This window comes from Protopterus annectens, chromosome 6.part0, assembly GCF_019279795.1.
Source record: "Protopterus annectens isolate FY-2018-M chromosome 6.part0, PAN1.0, whole genome shotgun sequence".
NCBI lineage: Eukaryota > Metazoa > Chordata > Ceratodontiformes > Protopteridae > Protopterus > Protopterus annectens.
In genome coordinates, this window is record NC_056737.1 from 1,362,608,094 (window position 1) to 1,362,633,419 (window position 25,326).

General features: G+C 39.9%; 1 protein-coding gene across 7 annotated transcripts in view; it reads left to right on the forward strand.

Moving 5' to 3' along the window:
• Nucleotides 1-25,326, forward strand: part of KALRN (kalirin RhoGEF kinase) — a 4,346,166-nt gene that overhangs the window by 3,752,452 nt on the left and 568,388 nt on the right. For all 7 annotated transcript variants that reach the window (XM_044074926.1, XM_044074921.1, XM_044074920.1 and 4 more), the window contains one exon: nt 21,575-21,641. In XM_044074926.1, coding sequence (XP_043930861.1) covers nt 21,575-21,641 — 67 coding nt within the window. The remainder of the gene's footprint in view (nt 1-21,574; nt 21,642-25,326) is intronic.

Sequence of the window (25,326 nt, forward strand, 5' to 3'; positions counted from 1 at the left end):
ATTCTGTTGAGTATCCATCCTGAAATCCTTTCTTTATCTAATGCACATGCTAATTTCTTTCCAAATGTGATTCCTGTAGTATTGCTGTTTGCATTTTGCATTTCTTAATAGAATTAATTTAATGTTCTTTCCTTTTTGTCTGTATCTTTGAGACTATTCACATTCTATGATAAAATGGAAAGTGTCACCATTATAATAAGTTATAAAGCCCACCTAATATATCTGACATCTTTCTTAGATGTCTGTTTCCAGTTTTATAATACAGGCACCCACTAATGTTTGGCAGGTTGATTTTTTTATACAGTTGTTTCTTATCATCTCCCATTGAACCCATGTCACATTTTACAATAGCCTTTGTTTTAATGAAAACCTTCAAAAAAAAAAAGCATACCGCTGAACATCTGCAGAACCTGTTAACTTAATGCAAATGCACAAAACTATGTACATCTTCATATAATGAAGTTTAACCCTCCTAGTAGGAACAGTTGTCCTATATAGACAGCTGCAGACATAAACACTATCTTACTTGAATTGTCTTCCCATTGATTGTGTTGCAGAAATGCTGCGGCTACACATTCGTGAACAGGCTTGTGCTCCTATGGCTGATATCCTGCAGCTTAATGCACTTACTGTCAGTTAGAATCAAGAACAGTTGCATCTTGCAAGCTGAACTTGGCAACAATTCAGTAATCTCTTGCCGGAGTATAATATTTGGTTCACCAAAATGTAAAATTGGAATTGAACCAAGTTGCTTGTTCTAAATTTGTTTCAATTAGAAGAAACAGGACTGAGTACTTAATTGTGAAAAAAAAAATAAAGCACTCACTTACACATGCTCAGATGTCAGACCAAAAACAGTAGTGCCTACATCTTTTCTTCCAAGCGACATTTTAAAGTTATTGTTTACCTAAATGTATGCCCAACCTGCCCTTCCTCCAGTACTGTGCACAGCAGGCTAAGGCCACTAGTTTTCTTCCACTCAGTCCATTTGATGTGATCTTATCAGACTGTAGTACTTCTTTATAAATATTTTTTTCCATGGAAATATATGGCATCTAGTTTTAACTTCTGCTTGTCTGCGCAAGTGCAGAATATAGATGAGAGATTTTGTTTTAGCATGTTTCATAGTGATTAGGTGGAGAACCCCCCCCCCACACACATTTTTTCCCATTTCCCCAGAGTGGTACAGCCTTGAGGTTTGCTTATATAGAACAAGACAAATGCAGTAATGACCTGCATGTTCAATTTGGAAGATAGTAGGGTGTCTTCTGGCCAAGGGAGCCCGCAGGATTTTTTGCAGGGGGGGGTGCAAACCCAAGCCCCGCCCACACTGCTCCACCCCCGATGATGCCCCGCCCACTCACCCCCGCCCACGCAGCCATTCCAGTGTCCCATTACTTGGCTATTTCTCCCCATTTTATAGAAATTGATCAAATCTCTGTGTGCATACTTGTTTTATGCTTTACTTCTACAATGACTACAGATATCTGGATTTCATTTACAACTTTTATTTCAAATTTTATAGCACAAACACTGACAGACATTTACTAAACCTAAACAAAACAATAGTCTTACAATGAAAACAGACTTAGCATTAAAACTTCTCTACCTTTGAAACCCACATTCACTGAAACAGCATCGAAACCCACATTTCACGAACATGCATCTGGCCATTGGCAAGGTAAGTTTATCTTTGGCCCATTTCCAAATCATAGGCTCCTTGCACACATTTTTAGAAACATGCAAGAGTTCTTTGATTCACCTTCCTGACTATTATACTACATAATCATTGAATTATATCCCTTGTATAACACAGCACCACTTGTTAGAGTGTGTTTTAAATTTATAGTTCTGAGCATCTTTCCTTTAAGCAATGAAACAAATCATATGAACCAATAATGACAGCCTGCCCGATTCAGAACATTTCAACCATAAAGGAACACTCAAACTTCTGTCATAAAATCCACCAATATCAATCAGTATGCAGAATCTCTGCAGAAGTAAAAGTCATCTGAATAATTCCACATTAAAGAGATCTGAAACCAATGAAGAGGTTGTTACTAGAAAAAAACTTTATATTTCAGTGTTTCATTTACAAATTCAGTGCCTGTTGCCCTTTAAGAATAAATTGCATGTGCTACATTAAAATAAATGGTAAGCTGATATATTGCAATAGGGAATGGGTGGCAGGCTGAAAAGTAGGTTTATAGTTATTAGGTGTCTCATCCAAAGGAGGACATACTAAGAACTGCAGTACCATACCCCCTTAAAATACAAATGTACGTGCTGTATGAATAGAACCTACAGCCCTTTGCATCAAGATGCATGTATGCTACCTGCTGTGCTAACACTGCTTTAAAATTCTATACCACAATAATGATACCATTTGCTAAACAAAACAGTTGCACATAAATTCCATCTGTTAGAGCTAACTAGGGCATTTCTCTCTGTCACACACACACCTCAACTTTAGTGCAAGAAATACATAAATAGATTGATTTTTTCAAAGTTACAACAACTGTAAACTCTCTGACCATGGTGTACATTTGTCTTTGACAGAAAGGTATAAGGGAACTCATGGCTATGTATATAGTTGAATCTCTCTGTACTGAAGTACTCCCTACCACGATTCTGCTTTAATAGTGTGTTTGCATTCAGAAACGTGTTACAACTGTAAACTCTGTGTGACCATGGTGTGTGTGTGTGTGTGTTTGACAGAAAGGGCTATGTATATAGTTGAATCTCTCTGTACTGAAGTACTCCCTACCATGATGCTGCTTAACTAGTGTGTTTGCATTCAGAAACTTACAGTTTTTATACTGAATTTTTATAGCTACATGAATTAGAAAATAACCAATTTCCTTTTCAGAGCCTAAGCTAAAAAGTTCACTCCTTACAAGCACTGCTTCCCCTGGAAAACATATATGCCTAAGCTAAAAAGTTCACTCCTTACAAGCACTGCTTCCCCTGGAAAACACACACACACACACATATATATATATATATATATATATATATATATATATATATATATATATATATATATATATATTAATGCAGGATTTCAATACCTGCCACAAGTTCAGGCCTACCACCTTAGATGAAAAGGTGATGGTGTCTACATATTCTTAAACATTTCATCTCAAGACTTGCTATGTGAGATAATGACGTGGAATTCCTCTGCATCCAGCTTAGCATTAACAAAACTCCTTACTGTGTCATACCTAACTATAGGTCCCCTCTATGTACCCCATCAGTCCATATCTCCTACCTAACTAATATGGTGTCCCTATGCATTAAGCCAACACCATTATTCTAGGAGACTTCAATCACATTTTCTTCCAAATTTGCCATTTTGAGGAAGGATTATTAGAGGAGAGCAACATTTTGAGCCAAAATTGGGGACAATGGAGAGGTTTGGATATTCCTAAGTCTACAAAGTGATTTGCACATACCTCTCAACCTCTTAATGCAGGAAATCTGGACAAGGCTAAATATATTGGGGGAACATACAAACACTACTAAAATTGCTCTTGTATAAACTTGACAGTTGATAGAATAACAGGTCTTGCATTAGCATGCATTTTTCTGAAGGTTATGACATCTGAAACTCAAATGTCTGTCATTTAGTGACTTCATTGTATGAGGAACAAACCAAAAATAAGAAGCAAATATCTATTCATTCTGCAAAGATATGGACAACTGAGAGGTATAGTTCAACCAGGGCTGTCTGAGTTTGCTCCAGTGTCACATAGTCCCAACACATCAGCGAACCAAACACATAAATACACAAAAACATACTCGGAGGCTCTAAATAAAAATCTACCTAAGCAACAGAGACCTCCAAAGCAGACATCCAAGCAAACGCTACCTCAAAACAAAACATGCACAACACATAGCCCACAAAGTCAGTGTGCCAGCAGCCACAGCCCTTAAGGCTGAATAACACACCTGATACTCTTGTAATAGGTGATTCTATTGTCAGACACACTGACGTCCCGCTCACCAGGCTGAATAAAGAGAAGGTCATGGTGAGCTGCCTGTCGGGTGCTAGGATCCGCCACATAACGCAAGCACTCAGGTCACTCCAAAGCAAATACAAATATGACTCAGTCATTGTACATGCTGGTGTGAATGACCTGAGATGTACCTCCCTGGACTACATGAAAAGAGACATAGAGGAGCTCTCTGATCATGTAGCCCAGGCTGGTATGACCCTGACCTTGAGCAGAATCTTACCCTCACCTAGAATGATGCCACAGTGCAAAGACAAAATGATCAATTTTAACAATTGGCTAGAATTTTGGTGTCATTCAAAGGGGATCCAGTGTCTGTCAGCCTGGGATGACATGCTCGACAAGCCACGTTGCTTCGCTAGGGATGGCTTGCACCTGTCGCCACTGGGCTTTCGGATATTGGCAAAGGCTCTTGCCACCCCCATAGTGCCTTTTTTAGGCAAGGCTCAAAAATCAAACCCACCCCCATAGACAGCACAAGGAACAGGAAACTAAGGGTAATGCTGCTAAATGCCAGAAGTCTTAACCTCAAGATGCACGCACTTGAAGCTATAAGATATAGTGTAGGATTGTGTAGTTTGTATGTTGTGGGTTGAATGGTGTGCGTGTTGTGTGGTGTATGATTTGTGAATGTTCAGGCCCCCCCCCTTGGGAAGTAAATGTAAATTCTTCATCCTGAGGGTGTAGGATCTTCCAAATATCTTTTAAATCTAAGTCAGACATGCTGGCCTTCACATGCTTCTCTGAACAAGGGAGTAGTTATGTTACCGAAGGAATATGCAACTACATTATAGTCCCAAGCCAAAATCAGAGGCATCCACTTCTCCTACCACTTCTGACATGCCAAATAATTTATCAGAAGATTTGGGAAACTATGATAATATCCATATATGTGTCCCAGCAGTAAGGGTCTTTCAGTGGTATCAGACTTTGGCCATATCCATCTACCTTCCTCTTCTGTATGCTTTCTCACTAGCTGCCAACTCACGGAAGTTCTAAAAAATTACCACAACAGCTTCAGATTTCTTATTAAAGCCACTCACTACTAAAGTTATTAAGTAACCGAGTGTACCTCCTGGCTGTTTTACATTCTTAGAGACATACTACCTTGACCTTTTGTTTCATCAACTGCTGCTTTATAATACTCCTTTAGTGGGGGGCTTTAGTCTCTTAAGTGCAAAGGAATCCAGTCATGTAAAACTGTAGTGTCAATACAAGTTAATGTAGATAAAAAAGTATCAGTTAGATCTGTGATATGATGCTAATCCCCCAAAATACCGCAGTGGGTAAAAATCTGAAGTAACTATCAGCACCACACTACATCATACTGTAATATGATGCTAATCCCCCAAAATACTGCAGTGGGTAAAAATCTGAAGTAACTATCAGCACCACACTACATCATACTGTAACAACAGAAAGTATGTACACACGTGCACACACACTTACAGTGTTTGTAATTAAATGCTAGTCACTTTTCCCCTCAGGTTCTTGGCAATTACCCTTTAAAGGGTCTACTAAATTTGTCAGAGTTCTTATTTCTTAGTGGGGCTGATGTATTTCTCTTTGTCCTTTGCTGAAAAAATATTTGGGGTAGTAGTCGCTTATGAATGGGGTCTGCAGTCACCTCATGTTCCTTCAGGCTGGCAGTGCCTCATCCTACTGCATGGGGTGATTGACAGAATGCAACACTTGTAAAACAGTAATTGAAAACAAAAAGTGCCCATGTGAACTCTTTTCAGACGACCAAGTATTAAAGCTTGTGACACCCACACACAACACAAATGTACCCTGATCTGGGGCCACTATTGCTTTGGTATTCCTGAGGGATAGCAGCCTCACTGCCATTTCTCACACCAATCTTTTCAGGATGAGAATGCATCCATCCATTCTTTGGCCTTCACTTCTGACACTGATATGCTGTCTGAGCGTGTGTCACCAGAGTCCAACTTAGACTACCAACTTTTCCACCAGCAACGTCAGTGGGATATGAAGTATGCAGTAATCCATGTTCTGCCTTTTATATACAACAATTATTTTTGTAAAGTTTTGAGAGTGCACTGGTCTACTGACCCTTTCCTGCCATGACCTTAATAATACCTGACAGGGTGAGTATAATTGAGGAAAGAATGTCTTCACAGGGGTGTTGTGAGGCCCAACACAGCAGATAGAGGAAATCTCCACTACTGGTAGGAGATTATTTCCCTTCAATATAAATAGACAATTGAGTCTGTCTGTTAAATTGCTTCATATGTGCTTTTTTATTAGTCTATACATTTTTATATAGTCTCCCTCCTAATGTTTCAAAGTTGTTGTATAGCATATGCAACTATTGTTGGTGGAGGAAATTCTATAAATATTTCATGATTTTATGTCAACACACACACACACACACACACACACACACACACACACACACACACACACACACAAACTTACTCTGAAAGTGTCCCATCTTCCGCTCGTTTCCTCCCGCTTGCGAATCCGTCCGATTCAGTTCCCGCTCGTGGTCCCCATTTTCCATTTGCGAACCCCAAAACCGTCTGTCCATGTAAGTTCCCGCTCGCAAAACTTGAAAATATGCATGCCGCACGATGATGTCAGCACACCTGCGACCATTCTTCTTAAAGAAGAATGCTTGATGTCAGCACGGACTTCTTTCTTCTTAAAGAAGAACGTCCAAAAAAAAAAAAAAAACTAACTTTTTTTTTAAATTATAACATTAGTCAACCGATTCCAGAGGGGTGCAAGTGCACCCCCTTGCACCTGCCTGCGGGCGCCCTTGCTTCTGGCTGAGGTTAGATCCATAAGTATTTCCTTCTCTACCCACTTTGGCAGCATGGACTTTGAACTGCATGTATAGGTGCAAACAAATACCATTCAGTCCATTTCTGGTCAAACCATTCACTGTAGCCAGAGTCTGAACAGTTCGAACGAAAGCATCCTGTAGCATTTTCTCCTACGCTGGGGAGAATTTGTGTGTGTTTGCTACCTGAGAAAACTGCAATTTTCAAACCATTCACTGCAGTCTTACTTGGAACAATACAAAATAACTTCTTTTACAGGACATTGTCCCAAACTGAATAGCAGATGAAGTGTGTTTGATACCAGAAAAAAGCAGAGTTTGGCAAACAGAGGTCAAACATTGCTTTACTGTTACTGTGTCTTGTGTTCCCCTGTACCTTTATGCTGAATGTTTAATACTAGTATCGTGTTACTGATACAAATAGTTGAGAACACTACCCTCACTTGAATCTCCTTTTACTGTATATATCATAACCTCCAGTTTCTATTCCCCAAACATATTGTCATGTGTGATTCACTTACCACAACTCTGTATTTGTGTGGGTTTCCTCCCTTGAAGAAAGTATTCCTTTTGTTTGTTTTCAGTACCGTCAGTCCTGCTCTTCCTTTCATTTATTTATTTTTTTGTTTGTTTCCTTGAAGTACTGCTTCTGCACTGTGTTAAAAGATGTACTCTTTGGATATGCTACTAGTTTTCTTTTCCCAGCCAGGTGCTACTAGTTATCTTTTCCCAGCCAGGTGAGATGTGTAAAGCATCAACCACCCATGGGAAATGTTTTTTTTTTGTTCGAGTTTAAGGTTTTTTTTCAGTTCCTTTTTATTAGGGTTATATCAAAACCAAATGAAGACAAGAGTAAGGTTTTAAGAAAGATGTATTCAGTGGAGTGCAGCTTTACCTGAAGCAAGGCATTTCTTCTTCTTCTTCTTCTTCTTCCAGCTTTTTCCGGTTAGGGGTCACCACAGCAGATCACCTGTCCACTCATGATTGGCAGTGGAGTTTTATGGTATCAAGTTGCTAGCCCAGTGCCTAGCCTTCCACAGAAGGGACACACACACGCACACACACACACATACACACACACACACACACACGCCTAGGGCCAATTTAGAGTGTCCAGTACAGCTACAGAATGTCTTTGGGATGTGGGAGGAAACTGGAGCACCCGGAGGAAACCCACGCGATCACAGGGAGGACATGCAGACTCCGCACAGAAGGCACCCCAGCCGAGGATTGAACCAGAGAACCTCTTGCTGTGAGGTGGCAACACTAACTCTGCACCATGGCGGCCGCCCAAGCAAGGCATTTATTATGAATGTTTTAATTCTCGGTGACACCCATAGCAGGATAATAATGGGAAGATGTGAACTTTGGGATTTTTATTTATTAACTGCTTAGATAATACCTTATGCCGATATCTTTTTCATGTATTTACCTTGTATCACTTATTATTTCAACAGCAAGGCTAGCTACTCAGCGGCATGCACATTGGCTCTGGATGACTGTCATTGTTGATGAGACTCCTTGACCCCATGTGAAAAATGGAAAAAGGGGTTATGGATGAATTGATGGATGGACTGGTTGCTGTTTGCAGAATGACTGTTTACTGAGTTATTTAACTTATGTGTTCCTGCTAGTGATAAATAAACTGTTTATCTGTAGTACTTATCCTTGTATGTATAGATATCTATAGCTCTTATTATGGAAACATTTCCTGACCAGAACCCTGTTTTTGCTTGTCTAATATCTGAGCATCGTCTTTGTTTACAGTCATACCGGTACTGTTGCTGGTACTGGCATTCATGTTTTGCCTGCATAGATATATAAATATATATATATATATATATATATATATATATATATATATATATATATATGTTTTTCTTTTCTACTCCATACTTTCGCTTGTTTATGTCTGTTGTATTCCTTCTTCTTATTTCCAGCTTCTTCACAGGCATCCTTAGTTCTTTGTTTTTCCCTTGGTTTTTTTCTGACTTGTAACTACTCTCATTGTTTTAGTTTGGTATCATTGTTGTTGTTGCTTTTGCAAATGTTTCCTACTCTCCAGAGCTGACATCCATCTCTGACTTATTCTGAATTTTAAACTTATTTTTTATTGTTTGAGCCTGGTTTACTAATACCTTGTGCATTTGGTCTTTTTCCCTCTGATGTACAGTTTTCCCTTACTTCTGTATTCATTTTCATTATGTCTTTTATATTCTTTCTTATAAATCCCATTTTATAAGGCAATTGACTGTGCCCCATCAATGAATAGTTCATGCAGTCATTTTGCCTGAAACTCTGGGTTAATATTAACTTACAAATATGTGCAGCCTTTCCCTTGGTGTTCCATTTATGTCTTTGAATAGCACTACATATAAACACTTTTTTTCTTTTCTTTCCTAATTTGTTGGTTTGTATTCCTTTTGGTATGCTGCTCCTTACACAGTTTACAGCTGCATTATTATTTTTTTTATAACAATGATATTGGTCAGAATTGCATGCTGTCTGAAAATGGGCATTGACCGAATAAACTTAAGAAATATAAGTTGAAACTTAATATCATCTAATTGTTTTAACCTCCCCCCCCCCATGTTCTGCTAAGGGGCAAAGAGCTAAATCATTTCTTGCAGTACTAGCTGCAGCTGGATTATGTGAATAAAGAAGCAAAATGAAAAACTAAACACAGAACTGTATTTTCATAAAAATAACAGAAACTGAGTTTTGTGTGGTGACCCCACAGCTGGCTTTGCTATAAGCATTTTGTACTTTGCTGAGCTGTGCAGACAGAACAAAGGCTGCCTTCATGCTCAGTAGTGACCATTCTTAATTTCAGCACATTCAAAATTGCTTGCTAGCATGCACTCTTTCAATATTTTATTTCATGTAACTCTAAGCACCTGAATACTGTCAGGAGTTTCTGCTGGTAGGTGAAGAGCTACCATTTGTGTGTTGAGGGAGGACTCTTGCAGTGGCCTCACCTTCTTGGTGTAAAGCAAAGAATGCTATGCCTTAACTACCTTCTCTGCAGTTTGTTTGTTTGTCTTTCGGCTTTTTCCCAGTAACGGGGTGCCACAGCGGAACTCCTGTCCACTAATGATTAGCAATAGATTTTTACAAAATGCCGAGGTGCCAGCTCAAGGCCCAACCTTCAACGAAGGTGCGCCCATTTACGCACGCATGTCTTTCGAACGCTACCTTCTCTGCAGTGCATAGTGAAAATATGCAAAGTTTAAACTAACACATTTAAAAAGTATTGCATAATCATTTTTGTATCTAGTGTGATGTATTTAGGGATGTAGCTAAGCTTTCCAGGTACTGCACTGGTTATAATATATAATGCTCAACTGATGTATCAGCTACACTATTACTAGAAAGCTATATTATTGGAAAGGAGGTACAAATTATTGGCAAGGACATTGTTCTTTTATCTCATTTCTCCATAAAAATATAATGCATTTGCATAATTTGGACTGAGTACTGGAAACATGTGAGTTCATGAAACTTGGCATTTTAGGCTGGAGCACTCATTTACCGTAGCATGCATTTCTTTTCTATATTTACTACTAGTAAAACTGTCAGTTTGTTTTCTATTTGCAATCTATTTTAATGTTGTTTACGTATAGATATATTTAGAATCATGGTAATGACTAAAAATTGCACTTAAAAATCACGAGTATTTTAGTTTATAAAAATGGAATTTCATCAGACCCCCCAGACATAAATTTTGTGTCCCTGAACATCGTGAAATGAACTGAAAGCTGTCTGTTTTAGAAGGAGTAGGAAGCTGTTGTTCGCATACATTGCAAAATAGTTGATTTCTCAAAGCTCTGAGCTTATAAAATGAAAGTGTTTCCTTATCTTCTTAGCTAATAGTTTGTTGCAAAATATAAGCAGTGAGGTAGAAAGAGGAATCCCTGTTTAGTTTCCTTTTCATTGGGAATTTATCAATTTGCCGTATCTGAAAGTCAGACTGCTAAGAGAGACAGACAGAGAGAGAGAGTAAAATAGTCTATAATATCCCACAGAAAGTCAGCTTCAGTTTGATACATTTTCTTGTCCCCCACCCCTACCCCCTTTGTAACTATTGTGCCTCCACTGCTCAATGTCTACACTAATTCATTACCTGAGAAGTTACAGCCCTACACTCTTAGGGTGAGTAATGCTGTTATTTGTCAGAGTAAGTTTTTTTCTGTTTTAGTTCCTGGTATCACAGCACATACCAAGTAGGTTTCCCCAGGATTCAGTGTGCAGTAGTTAACTGTTAGCAAGGTTGTGTTGCCTTTAGAAGAAACATAGCCCCTCAAGCTTGTCCTGCCCCCCTAGAAGCTAGTTCTCCTGTGTTGTAGGTGGTCTCCACCAAGGGACTCTACCACAGGACCAAGCACCATAGACATGTACCCTATCCCCTCCCATGATGTGGAAGTAAGGTGTCGGAGGTGTAGCACTCCTCGCTACTCCCCCACCCCACCCACAAGCTCCAGCAGGTGCCCAGGCCTATAATCAATCTCAAGTTACCTGGGTCATACTTGGGGCTTTATCTTTCTTTGCCATTGAACTGGTTAGCTGTGTACAATTTTAAATACTAATTTCTGTTCTAATCCATGCCTAGCTGTTTTATTGCCAAAAGTGAAACATTTTAATTTTCAATTCAGGCTAGTAGGCCCAAATGACTTTTTCAGGGATGCCCTGAGAATACTTTCTCATTTAAGGTTCATAGGTTGGTACTAGGCTATCGGCCTTAGGGCTTATTATACAAGCCTAGCCATAACAGTTCCATGGATATTTCTTCCCATAATATTTACTTCTCTGGACCCCTGTCTAGCAGGGCAACTGACATGATCCCCGGGGTGAATTTCCTATCTCCCATCCAATCATCAAGGTTCCTTTTGAAGAGGGCCAAGGAGGCACTCTGCTTGACATGTATGGGCAGTCTATTCCAGAGTATGAGGAGTCTCTGGGTCAGGAACCTATCCCTCCAGCATGTTTTGTTCATTGTGATAACTAGGTTTCGATCCCTGGAGCGTGTGGCTCTGAGGGATTGGGATTTCTTTAAGTGGAGCATGTCCAACAGCTCAGGGTTTGACATGGCCTTGTATGTTAAGCAGAGATCGCCTCTGAGTAGACGATATGCCACAGAGTATAACTGGAGATTTTTTAGATGGTCAGCATATGGCATCCACTTTAGGCCTGTGATTCTTTTAGTGAGGTATTTCTGTGGCCTTTCCAGCTGTTGCAGATGAATTGTGAGGTACATACCAAATGGGACATTATACTCTATAATGGGTCTAATGAGGGATAAGTACAGTGGGACAATGACCTCCTTTTTTCTGGATGAAAAGCCCTTAGTGATGAGGTGTGCCACATAGAAGGATTTCCTGACTGTTATGGCGATGTGGTTATCGAAAGTGAGGCCACTGTCCCCCTGTGTCCATACGTCTCTCATCACACTTTCGATGTTTAGTGTACTGCCACCTATGTGGTAATTCATGGGTACATGTTTTTTTTCCAAAGGGGATAACTATACATTTCTTGGCATTAAGCTTGAGCCCATGGCTCTGACACTAGGCATCTGTTTCTGTAAGGCCCTTTTGTAGAATATCCACATCATTTGGGGATTCAATAATGGCTCTCAGTGTGCAGTCATCTGCGAACTTTGTTAGCCAGAGTCCCTTAGTGTTGGCCTGTACTTCAGAGAAGTAGATGCCTAACAAGAGTGGTCCCAGGACTGAACCCTGAGGTACTCCACTTGTCACTTGTCTGGAGCTGGATTTGGAGTTGGCTACTTTTACAATCTGGGTTCTGTCAGTAAGCCAGTTGGCAACCCATCGAGTGATGTAGGGATTTATGCCCAGTTTAGTAAGTTTATATATGATTCCAGAGTGGGGGATGGTGTCGAAGGCCTTGGTGAGGTCCAGATAGGCTGTGTGGACCACCTTACCCTCGTCCACAGCTCTGGAGACTGATTTGAAGAAGTCATTCAGATTCAGGATACAAGATCGGCCCTTCACAAACCCAAACTGGGTGGGGTCTAGTGTTTGAAGGTTGCCAATTTCTTTATTTATAAGTTCCATGATAATGCATTCCATGCCCTTGCAGATCAGGCTTGTCAGACTGATGGGGATGGTAGTTCCCGGGATCCAAGGTGGATCCCCCTTGTGGAGTGGGATAACTGTAGCTGTGCGCCACTCAGTGGGCATGAAGCCTGAGGTGAGGCTATGATTAAACATGACACTCGGGTAATGTTCCAGTTCATTTTGTAGTTCATGTAGTACACAACCTGGAATGTCATCTGGTCCCATGGATGCTGTATTCTTAGCTTTGGAGAGTGCGATTTCTACCTGTGTGGCCATGATTACCGGAATTTGGCAATCTTTTGGTATTGAGATGGGCCCTTTAGTGGGTGAGAGGGGGTGAAGTTGGCACTAAATTGATCTGCCAGGATATTGGCAATATCCTTGGGATCAGTATATTTAATAAAACAAGGAAATCCTTCAAGGCAAATAGGATACAAATCACAGAAAATATATTTATTATGAAGCACTTTTCGTCATTCACGGTCTGAAGAAGTCATTCCACTGTGAATGACGAAAAGCGCTTCATAATAAATATATTTCCTGTGATCTGTATCCTATTTGCCTTGAAGGATTTCTTGTTTTGTTGGGTTTTTCACTAGTCGATTGTCAGTATATTTAATGCCATTCTGTTGTAGCTCAGAGCAGATCTGAGAATTGCCATTTAGATTCTTGACATAACTATAGAATGCCTTGTGGTTGTCTTTGGAATCTTTGGCAATTTTATTTTCGTAACTAGCTTTTGAGGATTTTATGAGGGATCTCAGCTTCTTACTGAGGCTGGTGAGGGAGTTTTTTGCATCCTGGGATTTTCCTCTTTTCTGCAACAGTTTCTTCCTTTTGTTGTATAGTTTGTTTATAGCAGGGGACCACCAGATTGGCTTCCTTTTTTTGAAGAAGAGCATCTTGGTTCTATTTGGGATGGCACGATTCATGCACGAGTGGATGTGCTCATACAGTGCCTTAGTGTAGGATTCTGCAGTCGAACTTTCAGATCCCGTCTGCATGGGTGTCATGAAGTTTGTCACTTCTGATTCAGTAGCATGAAGTTGGCTTTGGAGATGTTTTTTAAGGAGGTTTTCTTACTGTGGGGAGTGGGTGGGATGTGGATGTCAAGGGTGATTTGCTTATGATCAGACCTGACCAATGAGGTGGTGACTACTGGTGTGGAGCATCTATCTCCCATGTTGGTAATGACCAGGTCTGGGATATTGGAGCCCCTGGTGGGACAATGGATTAGTTGATCCAGGGTGTTGGAATTTATAAATTCCAAGAACCGTTGGGAAAAGGAGTTGGTACCAAAGTAGTTGTCCCAGTTAATGGCAGGGTAGTTGAAATCACCCAGCATTAGGGTGTTTGGTTGTATCTCAATATTTTCCAGTATATTTAGAAAGGTGTAGTGAGAATCTTGGGGCATGGTGGGGGATCTGTAGCAAGCTACAATTTGGATTTGAATTTAGTTGCACCTGGAGAATTTCAGATGCATTGTGTTGGGCAATTAGCCTGGAGGTGTGAATATCCTTGGTGAATATGGACACTCCTCCACCTTTAGTGTTTCGGTCTTGGTTTTGTGGCTGAAAAGTGTGGTAAGAGTTGTAGCCTGGTATTGCAGGGGTGCTCCCTGGAGCCTTGAACCAGGTCTCAGTTACTACACAGATGTCGATGTTCTCCATTTTTAGGAGTGCCTCGAGAGAGTGCATTTTGAGGTTTAGACTTCTAGCATTGAGTAGCATTACCTTCAGATTTTGCATGCTTGTATCTGTTACGGTGGTGGTTCTATCCTTAGAACCTTGCCTAAAAAAGGCACTATAGGGGGGTAGCAAGAGCTTTAGCCAGAAACCTGAATCCCAGGGGTGACTGGTGCAGACCATCTCTGGCAAAGCATCGTGGTTTGTTGATCATGTGTTCCCAGGCAGACAGATACTGGATTCCCTTTGAATGACACCAGAAGCTTAGCCAATTGTTGAAGTCAATCATTTTGTCCTAATACTGTGGTATCATTCAGGACAAAGGCAGGATGCTACTCAGGGCTAGGGTCATACCTGGCTGGGCCACATGATCCAAGAGCTCTTCCATGTCTCTTTTCATGTAGTCCAGGGAGTTATGTCTCAAGTCATTCACTCCAGCATGGACAATGACAGAGTTGTATTTGTACTTGTTGCGGAGTGACTTGAGTGCATGCATTATGTGGCGGATCCTGGCACCCGACAGGCAGCTGACTGTAATTTTCTCCTTGTTCAGCCTGGTGAGTGGGACATCAGTGTGCCTGACTATAGAGTCACCTATGACTAAAGTGTGGGGTACATTGTCTTGCCTTAGGGGCTGTTGTTGGGTGGCACATTGCTTGGGCATGTTAGTGTTAAGGGCCTCCACATATGTGGGTTTAGTGTTGCTATGTGTGGGTGTTGATGGTGTGGGTTTTGAAGGGCTATGAGTTGCTTGAGGCGTAGTGCAGGTGTTAATCTTCTCCTCTTGACTGTCTAGCGCAATCTTGGCCGAAGAAAGCTTTGCTTCCAGTTTGGCTATGTAAGTGCATCTCTCGCTGGTTGTAGTGTTGGGTGGTAGGAGGAGAGGATTGTCTGTGCATATGAGGCAGTTGCCACATTGCCCCAGTATGCCCAGATTCACCAGTTGGACAGGAGAAATCACCAGAAGCTGACCCTTGGACATGCCTTTTTAGGTGCTTTTTTGTAAAGTTTAAGAGCTGTTTTCCCTTACCTTTGCAAGGTACTTTGCAATTATAGGCTGTTTAGTGCCTACAATTAATTTCTCCTTATTGACAAGGAGAGTTGAGTGCTTGTATCAGTTTCAGGCTTCCTAGTGCTTTCCAGCATGTTTTAGAGCAAGTGCCAGTCACAGGGGTTCAGATTTTAGTGCTACTACTGAGAAACCAGCTAGTTCTAAGGGAAAATTTGAAGAGCACACTTTCTGGCACCTGGAATAGTTTAACTTTAGCCTCGCAGTGCTGCACGATGCGAAAAATGTGCAAACACACGCATTTTTAAGCCAGAAAGTTGAACGGGATAGAAATCAGCCCAAAAAGGCTAATAAAATTACAATTTCAGTGCTGGAAACCACTCCTCTAGTGTTAGATGGGCAGTACAATGCTCACCACTCCCACTAGTAAGCAGTAGGACTTTCCTCTACCACAGCAAGGTCTGGATAGCTCTGAACACAGAAAATAAAGTCCTGAGACAAGCAAAGCCTGGGATATGGACTGGCTAGGAAAGGTGGGAAATGGGCAAACAAGATAATTTTTTTGTTGTTGATAGAACAGGCTAAATAATGCAATAATACAGTAAATAAACACAGAAAAAGGCTAACACACTTGAGTTTGTAGCCCTAAACAGTAAATGCAATTAAAACTCTACAAAATTAGCAATTTAAAACTTTTTAAATTAGTAATTTAAAACTTTTTAAGTGATTTGTTATAATTCCACTTTGTAAATGGGAAATGAGGGACTTGAACCCATGACTACAGACAGAAACTCAATTTCATTTCACACCTTGTAATAGCTAAACTGCCAGTCAGCAGCATCTCATAGCCTTAGCTTTCAGTGCTAACTTGCAAAGGAACTAAATCATTACTTGGCAAAAATAAGACACCTCTGGATTATATGAATAAAGAAAGAAGATGGAAACCTGGCATTGAAAAATGCTTTCCAAAAGCAAAAACAAAAGCTGCAAATGTTTTGTTGTAATGATTAACTGGCTGTTTTGAAATTTAAACATTTTAGCAATACAGTATCAGATCACTTTCTAAAATACACAAAGGGCCAAATTCCAAAACAGTTGCGCTCAGTGTAAATCTGCCCTGATTCCAAAAGAATCATTTTCATTGTAAGTGACCTGTTTTGGTGTAAGGCCTGTCTATAAACTGGGTTATACCAGAGACCAGATTCCAAAGTACTTGCAGGTCTTTTAGAATCAGGCCCCAAGTGTATTATAATTTGAGTCCAATATTTTTTTTTTAAAGGAAACACAGCATGCTTAGTAGTAGCAAAAATGTTGGTTTTCCTCACGCCACTTTCTTTGTAGAATGCTTTATTAAAAGTTGTCTGTCCACAGTGAATTATTGAATAAAGCTCATTCTGTTGATCTGTGTACTTCCTCTGATATAACTTTGTAGTCCCACACTCTCTTCATGACTTCTTCTTTTGGCTTTTCCTGGTTAGGGTCTCCACAGCGGATCACCTGTCCGCTCATGACTACTGAGCAAAAATAGTCTTAGTATCCACCAGCTTTGTTTGTGGTCTTATATACTTATACAATGTAAAACTTTTTTTTTTTTAAGCTTTAACTGTCTTTCTTCTTCTGTAATTGGTATTGTATTGCATCTTACCTGTTCACTGTTTACTTCTTGAATATTGTATGACTTGTTTGATGCCACCTTGCTGAAAATGGCAGTTTTTCCTTCATGCACAAACTGAATAAATGCTGGGGTATTTTTTGCATGTGTTTTGCACGTTTATTTGTTTGCTGTTCATTTGCACATTGATGACCACATAGTCCTGTATGAATGAAAATGTCCTACTCGTACGAACCAGAGCGACATTTCAGAGCAGTGCTTTGCTGTAGTGGTGAACATACCTTCGGTGTCTGCCATCATATATACAAAGTTTAGGATCATCTTAGGAGAAGACATAATAAATAATGTTATGTATTAGTAGAAAGACAGGCAGCCCTGCATATTGACAGCATAGACATGAAAATTATTTATAAGGAATTAAGTTTAGAACAAGCTGCAGCATCAGTGCAGCTCAAATACATGTTTTGTGAAAGTAAAGTGACAAGTTTTAGTCTTGTCAGAAGATTTACTCGTAAAAAAAAAATACTAGACCAAATGATTTCAGATGACAAGAGTTTTTAGATGCTAACTAGTATGTGAAACTGTACAGAAATGCTTTAAATGGAAAAAATAGCTTGTGTGAATTTTTATACAGAAAATCTATGTTAGCACTATATAAATGTGTTTTTCTACTTAGTATGTATTCATTAACCAGCACTGGCAGTCTTTTTTTTCTTGCAGTTCGCAATTAGCATTGGACTAATATTAAAGTAAAGTGAAAAGTTAAATTGTGAAAAAAGGAGGGTATGTTGCCTTTTTGTAATTGTACAAACAACAGTACACGCACCCCATAATGTTAACCATATCAGTCTATCTATATGCACTTATATGTTCCTTTTTGTTTCATGTTGGGCCAAAGTGAAAAACAGTGCTGTTTATATAGTTGGAAATAATGATAATGCAATTTACATGGATCTTAGTGGAGTAAAAGTACAGTGCCTGATAGAGAGAGAGAGAGAGAGAGAGAGAGAGAGAGTGCTCCTTTCTTGGACAGCATGAAAAAGCATTTGTAAAGAAGCATGATGCTTCTTTCTTGGACTGGGAGAAAAAGCATTAGTAAAGAGAAACGGTACCAAGTATATGGTAACCAATTAAGTTTACACTAGCAGAACATACCACAGGATTAAAAAAGCACGTCCACTGGTGATGAAGGTGAATATATTGAATAAAACTCCACAAAGTGGAGCAAATCTTGTAAAATATTAAATATTACAATTGAGTAATCTATGGAATCAAAAATAACTGTACCACCACCTTTGTTGGTCTTCGTGATTCTCCAGGATTTTTCACCTATCCACCTTTTCAACAGAATGTGTTCTTACTTCTTCAAATTATAATTTTATTAGCTACTTTTTCTGTCTTCCATTTTATATAAAACTGTGATACAGGCTGTCTAAAAAGTCTACACAACAGGGTGCATGTGGGGATTAAACATGTTCTTTTTCGTAAACAACCTGTTGTAACTTCCCTGACAACATTCAAGATGGATTTCAGTTGATCATTATTTAATAGCTGCTGTGTATGTTTCTTGATTATTATACACAATTTGCTACAGTGAATGGTAAATGTTCATTTTTAGATTTTTAGTATTTATTTTATGAACAAGATTCTTTAGGCAGTGTTTTCATTATTATGGTTAGGAGTTGTTTTGCATGTTTGCACCTTTAAGGACACCATATTTATTTGCTTTTGATTTTTATAAGGTTATTTAAGCAAGTGACAAATTTATACTTGTTAGCCCTGAAGAAGTCTTTTTAATATGCATAGGACAAAAACATTTTTGTGGTGTTTTAGTTAATAAATTCATATTCATAACTACTGGGCTTGCTTTTTGACTTGCTGTGGTACATTCCACTAGTGCAGATTTATTTGGTTAACATTTCTGTTTCTGTACATCTGCTGTATTTTCTGGTACCAGACATATTGTGTTGGAGAGGGGGTGGTGAGCATTAATAACTCTGTGAGTCTTGGTAAAATTCAGTCATTACAGAGGGTGGTGAGCACTAATGACTGTGTGAGTCATGGTGAAATTCAAAGGTTACAGGGGTGGTGAGCGTTAATGACTGCGTGTGTCATGGTGAAATTCAAGGGTTACAGAGGGCGGTGAGCACTAATGACTGTGTGAGTCATGGTGAAACTCAAGGGTTACAGAGGGTGGTGAGTACTAATGACTGTGTGAGTCATGATGAAACTCCAGGGTTACAGAGGGTGGTGAGCACTAATGACTGTGTGAGTCATGGTGAAATTCAAGTGTTACGGAGGGTAGTGAGCACTAATGACCGTGTGAGTGAAATTCAAGGGTTACAGAGAGTGGTGAGCACTAATGACTGTGTGAGTCATGGTGAAACTCCAGGGTTACAGAGGGTGGTGAGTACTAATGACTGTGTGAGTCATGTTGAAATTCAAGGGTTACAGAGGGTGGTGAGCACTAATGACTGTGTGAGTGAAACTCAGGGGTTACAGAGGGTGGTGAGCACTAATGACTGTGTGAGTCATGGTGAAACTCAAGGGTTATAGAGGGTGGTGAGCACTAATGGCTGTGTGAGTCATGGTGAAATTCAGGGGTTGCAGAAGGTTGTTGTTGTTTGTCTTTCTGCTTTTTCCCGGTAAGGGGTCACCACAGAGGAACTCGGTCCACTAATGATTGGCAGTAGATTTTTACGAAACGCCGAGGTGCCAGCTCAATGCCCAACCGTCAACGAAGGCACACCCATTTATGCACGCATGTCTTTCGAACTCTACCCAACCATGGGGAGGACATGCAGACTCCACACAGAAGGCATTCCCAAGCCAAGCCGAGAATCGAACGGGAGAAACTCTTGCTGTGAGGTAACAATGCTACCGCCGTACCACCGCGGCAGTATCCCAAGGGTTACAGAGGGTGATGAGCACTAATGACTGTGTGAGTCATGGTGAAATTCAAGGGTTACAGAGGGTGGTGAGCACTAATGACTGTGTGAGTCATGGTGAAATTCAAGGGTTACAGAGAGTAGTGAGCACTAATGACTGTGTGAGTGAAACTCAAGGGTTACAGAAGGTGGTGACCACTAATGACTGTGTGAATCATGGTGAAACTCAATGGTTACAGAGGGTGGTGAGCACTAATGACTGTGTGAGTTATGGTGAAACTCAAGGATTACAGAGGGTGGTGAGCACTAATGGCTGTGTGAGTCATGGTGAAACTCCAGGGTTACAGTGGGTGGCGAGCACTATTGACAGTGTGAGTTATGGTGAAATTCAAGGGTTACAGAGGGTAGTAAGCACTAATGACTGTATGAGTCATGATGAAATTCAGGGGTTACAGAGGGCGGTGAGCACTAATGATTGTGTGAATCATGGTGAAATTCAAGGGTTACAGAGTGTGGTGAGCACTAATGGCTGTGTGAGTCATGGTGAAATTCAAGGGTTACAGAGGGTGGTGAGCACTAATGGCTGTGTGAGTCATGGTGAAATTCAAGGGTTACAAGCAGAACAGTGTGCATCAACATGTGACATATCACGTGGACACGTTATAACTGTGGTACCACAGGAGCATGTCTATTTACTTTATTTACTTTTTGATAACTGGATTAGTCTCACTAGGCCAGTGTCTTTTTTAGGGGTGACATGAGGTGTATTCACACTGACTAGGTGAAATTTGGCCAGGGCACTGGGGAACTTCTCTTATTCTTGTTTCAGTAAATGTCATGGAATCTTTTACATCTACCTGAGCTATGCTCAACTCTGGGAGATGGGGCCATGGTTTAATGTTTAATCTGAAGGATGGTACACTAGAGAATGCAGCACCCTGTTTTTGCACTGCTGTGTAAGTAGCAGAAAACTAATCCAAATATCTAGTCAGGGAGTACCTTGTTCAACATGATATATAATTTTTAATCCCATTACTGCAATGTTCACTAAAGGAAAACGTCTTCCTGCAGTGTCCCCCATATATGGGACCTCTGAGGCATATTTCTTGTTGAAATAGTAATTGGGTATAAGGTTTTTGGACTTTTGTTTTCTTAAGGTTTCTGTTTTGTGCTTTAAATCCTTGACTTTGCTTGTTCAAATAGTACAGTATTTATTTATGTCTTATTGTAGGTTTAGAAAACAATGGAAGCTGGTCTTAACTCTGCACCCAAGGTTTAGACCATTGTTTTTTCTTGGAAGGGACAGTTGGACTTTCATTTCTAAAGATTTACCATTTGTTGACAATTTGAAATGTAAATTTAGAAAAGTTAATTTTTTTAAGTTATTTTTCTATTTGCAAGAAAATGCTGACCATAAGAGTAATCGTATATTGATCAGTTTAAGGCTATTTCACTGACATTGCTTATTTCTTTTCCTGTACTAGGTTTGTACTAAATGAACTTGTACAAACAGAGAAGGATTACGTCAAAGATCTAGGACTTGTGGTAGAGGTAAGTTGAATAGGCCTAACCAAGGGTCAGTATCTGAAAACCATTATACAACTCTGGGTAAACGGTTATAGTAAGCTATCCTTAACAGTGATCCAAAATGTTTTTAGTCACATTGTTATGCGCTAGATAGTAAAAACATTGAAAATGTTATGAGCAGTAAATTGTACTATTTTTATGAATATGTTGTTTACTGGGTTTACTATCGCATAGTTGATCGCACTTTGTGCGATTGACATATGTGCGAAACCTGATTTGTATATCTGAAAACGCGAGCACCACAATGTCGAACCTTGTAATAGCAAACGTTCGCTATTACAAGGTCCAACATTCTGGTGCAGATCACACTAAAGTGGGGATCAGGAAATGTTCCCTTTCCTTCACTGTAGTGTGATCTCAGAGTTTGTATATATAAGTGAGGGTTTGCAGGGGGGCTTCCCCCCTGCAAAAAGTGTATTTTAATGGTAAGCGGATGTGAGCATTTCAGTAAAGTCAACATGTTTGACATTCGGCTATACTGAAATAGTTCGGATCTTACTGTGTTCGGTGTTCTGATTTTTGAACATGTTCGGAAATCTGAACATTCGAACGCATTGAATTCGAATATGTGATAGTAAACTGTTTACTGACATAGTATATTGACATAGTAAAAGTGCCAGTGCAACTTGACATCATAAGTATGTTGTCATCATTTTATTTCATAGTTGCCTTGGTTTTACTCACACAGATACCACATTCAGTTTAGCAGTGAATGTCCGGAATAGTTAATTGAGTCTTTAGACTCAATATGCATCTGGTATGGGATGCTATGGTTAAAGGCTGTCTCTGCATGTAGAATGGAAAGATTTCATCATCTGCACTCTCCAGCAGAAGTTCCGTGACATAGTATGGGAAGTGTAAAAAAAAAAAAAGAAATCCAGTACTTGTTTAGGCGGTATTGTTCTGTGATGATTTGGGAGGAAATGCTTGACTGAATGAACAGTAGGCATATTATCAAAGGTTTAAAGCTGCAAACTGAATGACACAGCAGTGTATGTTTTATTCACTTTCTGTGGTCAAAATCAGTATTAACTGCTGTGAATAGAGCTGTGGTTAGTGGATGACATCCAGTGTTTAACACTTTGCTCTGACATCCATTCACAGGAGAACATTATAAAATGTGGAAAGGCAATCATAGTCTGTATAAAATACTGTGGTTATATTTTATATTATCATGTGCATTGTCATATTTTTTATTCTACAGAAATGTTCTCTTAGCAGTTTATAAATTCTGTTAGTCTGTAAATTATGCCATTTGCTGTGTGCACTGTTTAATATCTTGTGTCAAACTGAATTTTATTCCTTCAGAAGTAAAATCATTCAACACTACAGTGACTGTACCCATTCAGAGCTCACTGTATATGGTATCATTCTTTTGATTGAACTTGATGTTCTCACTTCTTAGTGCTAATAGATGTCTTAGGTCTGACCCACTTTTGTTAAACGTCACTGTATATACCTTTCCCATAACTTTTCCCAGGAGTCTCCTTCATGCCTTTGTTTACTTCCCTTTCCTGTGCAAAAAAAAAATGAAAAAAAAAGGACCCAAGTCCAAAACATCCTGTGAATTCTTCCGACTTGTATAAAAAGTAAGATGCATTTTTGAGCAGAGTAATAGATTTGCAATACTATCAAGCCAAATCTGACGTTGTGCCAGACATGGGTTTGTATGTTTTGCTGGCTTCTCAGTTTGGCAATGTTAGTTCTGTCTCTTTCTTGAAGTGGATCCTGTACACTGATACGTATAAGTATTATGAGAAACAACTCAATCCCGGAAGCAAGATTAAATGAATCCTTACAATACACCTTGTCATGGATGGCATTTTCTTTATTTGTCATTAGTGCCAGGATAACCTCTGACCTGCTGTGACACTGTAGAACTGGATATGGGTATCACACAAAGTATGGAGTTGTATCTGCTGAAAGGTTATAAAGAGGATCTCTTGATTCTTGTTGCTCTGAAAATGCTGTTTATTTTTTCTTGACTGCCATTTTCCATTCAATAACTCCTGTTCCTGCATCCAGTCAGCCCATTTGCCCCTCCTAGGATGAGAACAGGGCTCATTCGTTTCCCTAGAGATGACAACAGCCCTATGGCTTAGTCCATTCACTCCATGGTTGGGATGACAGTCTTATCAGCCTGTTGTTTTGCTTAGGGTGTAAAGGTCAGGAGCAAGGTAACAGACCAGTCATATGATATTGTATGAGCTCCTTTCCTATTTTAATTTGATTTTTGATGGATTAATTTATTAACTGTTAAATGAAGTGATTGTCAGACCCTTTTCACCTACAACCTGCACCACAAGGGCAGGGGTAAATACAATGTATACAGACAGTTTAGAGTTGCCAATTAAGTAGCATGATTTCTGTGATGTGGATGTAAACCAGAATGCCCAGAGAAACCCCCATACAGACACAGGGAAAGCTTGCAGACTCCACACATTAAGTGACTGGAAATCAGGACTTGAACCCATGGCCTTGCATCTGAGAGGCAGAGATGTTACCTGCAAACCATTGTGCTGCCCAGTCCAGCCTTACCCCTCCCTATGGCAGCTTGTGGCATCACTGGGAATACTGCATGATCTGAATGTGTCAGGAGATCTGTTGTGGATCCTGCCACCATCTTCCTGTGTTCCACTGAAATGTAGCTTTTGCCTAATGTAGCTCAGCAATTATGTCTGTGGATGTAAAAAATGCACTCATCTTCCTCCCCTGCCTGTTCTCCAGCCTACATGTATCAATCAACCCTACTGTTATCAGATATTGCCTAAGGAATCTCTTCTTTCAATACCCTCCTCTTTCTGTGACCCTTATCCATCTCATCTTTTCCTGTTATTATATTCCAGTCCCCATTACATACACAAACTCCTTCATGAACCCTCATGATCCCTGCCAGGAATCCCCTTAGAACTGTTATAATTGTATTTGGTGGGGTATGTACTGCTACTGTTGTGATCTTGACCCCAGTATTCTTCCCTTTTATTCCAACAAGTTTGCCTTTCCTATCCTCTAATTTATCTTCTGTCTCCATTGGTCATGTTTTCCTTTTTAAAATTGCCACCCTTATTTTGTCCACTACCATACCAAGCTTGCCACTAAGCTGTATCCCCCTCATCTTAGCTTCACGTAGTTATAATTTGCTATTCTCTCTTTCCTTTGTATAGCTTCATTACTGTACATATTTTTTTCTTGCTAGGTTTGTTTAGTGACTCAGAGTACAGCTTGGATTTATTCACATGTACAGTCTAACTGCAGAGAGTTTCTTTAGGCTTACTTGCTGCTTACTTAAGAATGAGTTGTCTGAGGGAACTGCTGTTTGTGCCAAACAGGTTGGATGTTTGCAAGCCGTGTATGTAAGTCACAGGTAACATGATCAAACAGGAGACTGAGAGGACTGGTGAGGAGTGGTCAGGCTTTGCTAACTGTTATGTTATTAGCACTGCATCACATCATAAAATGTTTTTAGTTTTAAAAGGAACAGAGTTCCAAAACATGTCGGAATGTAGGTTCAGAAGGCCAGTGTGCCAAATGAAAAAGGAAGCTACAAGTAGGTGACACATTTGCTAGTCAGTTAAGTAGGCTAGTGCTTAATGGACCCTGCTCATCTATGAGCATGTCCTTGATGCCAAAGGCAGCAGCTAAATGCTTA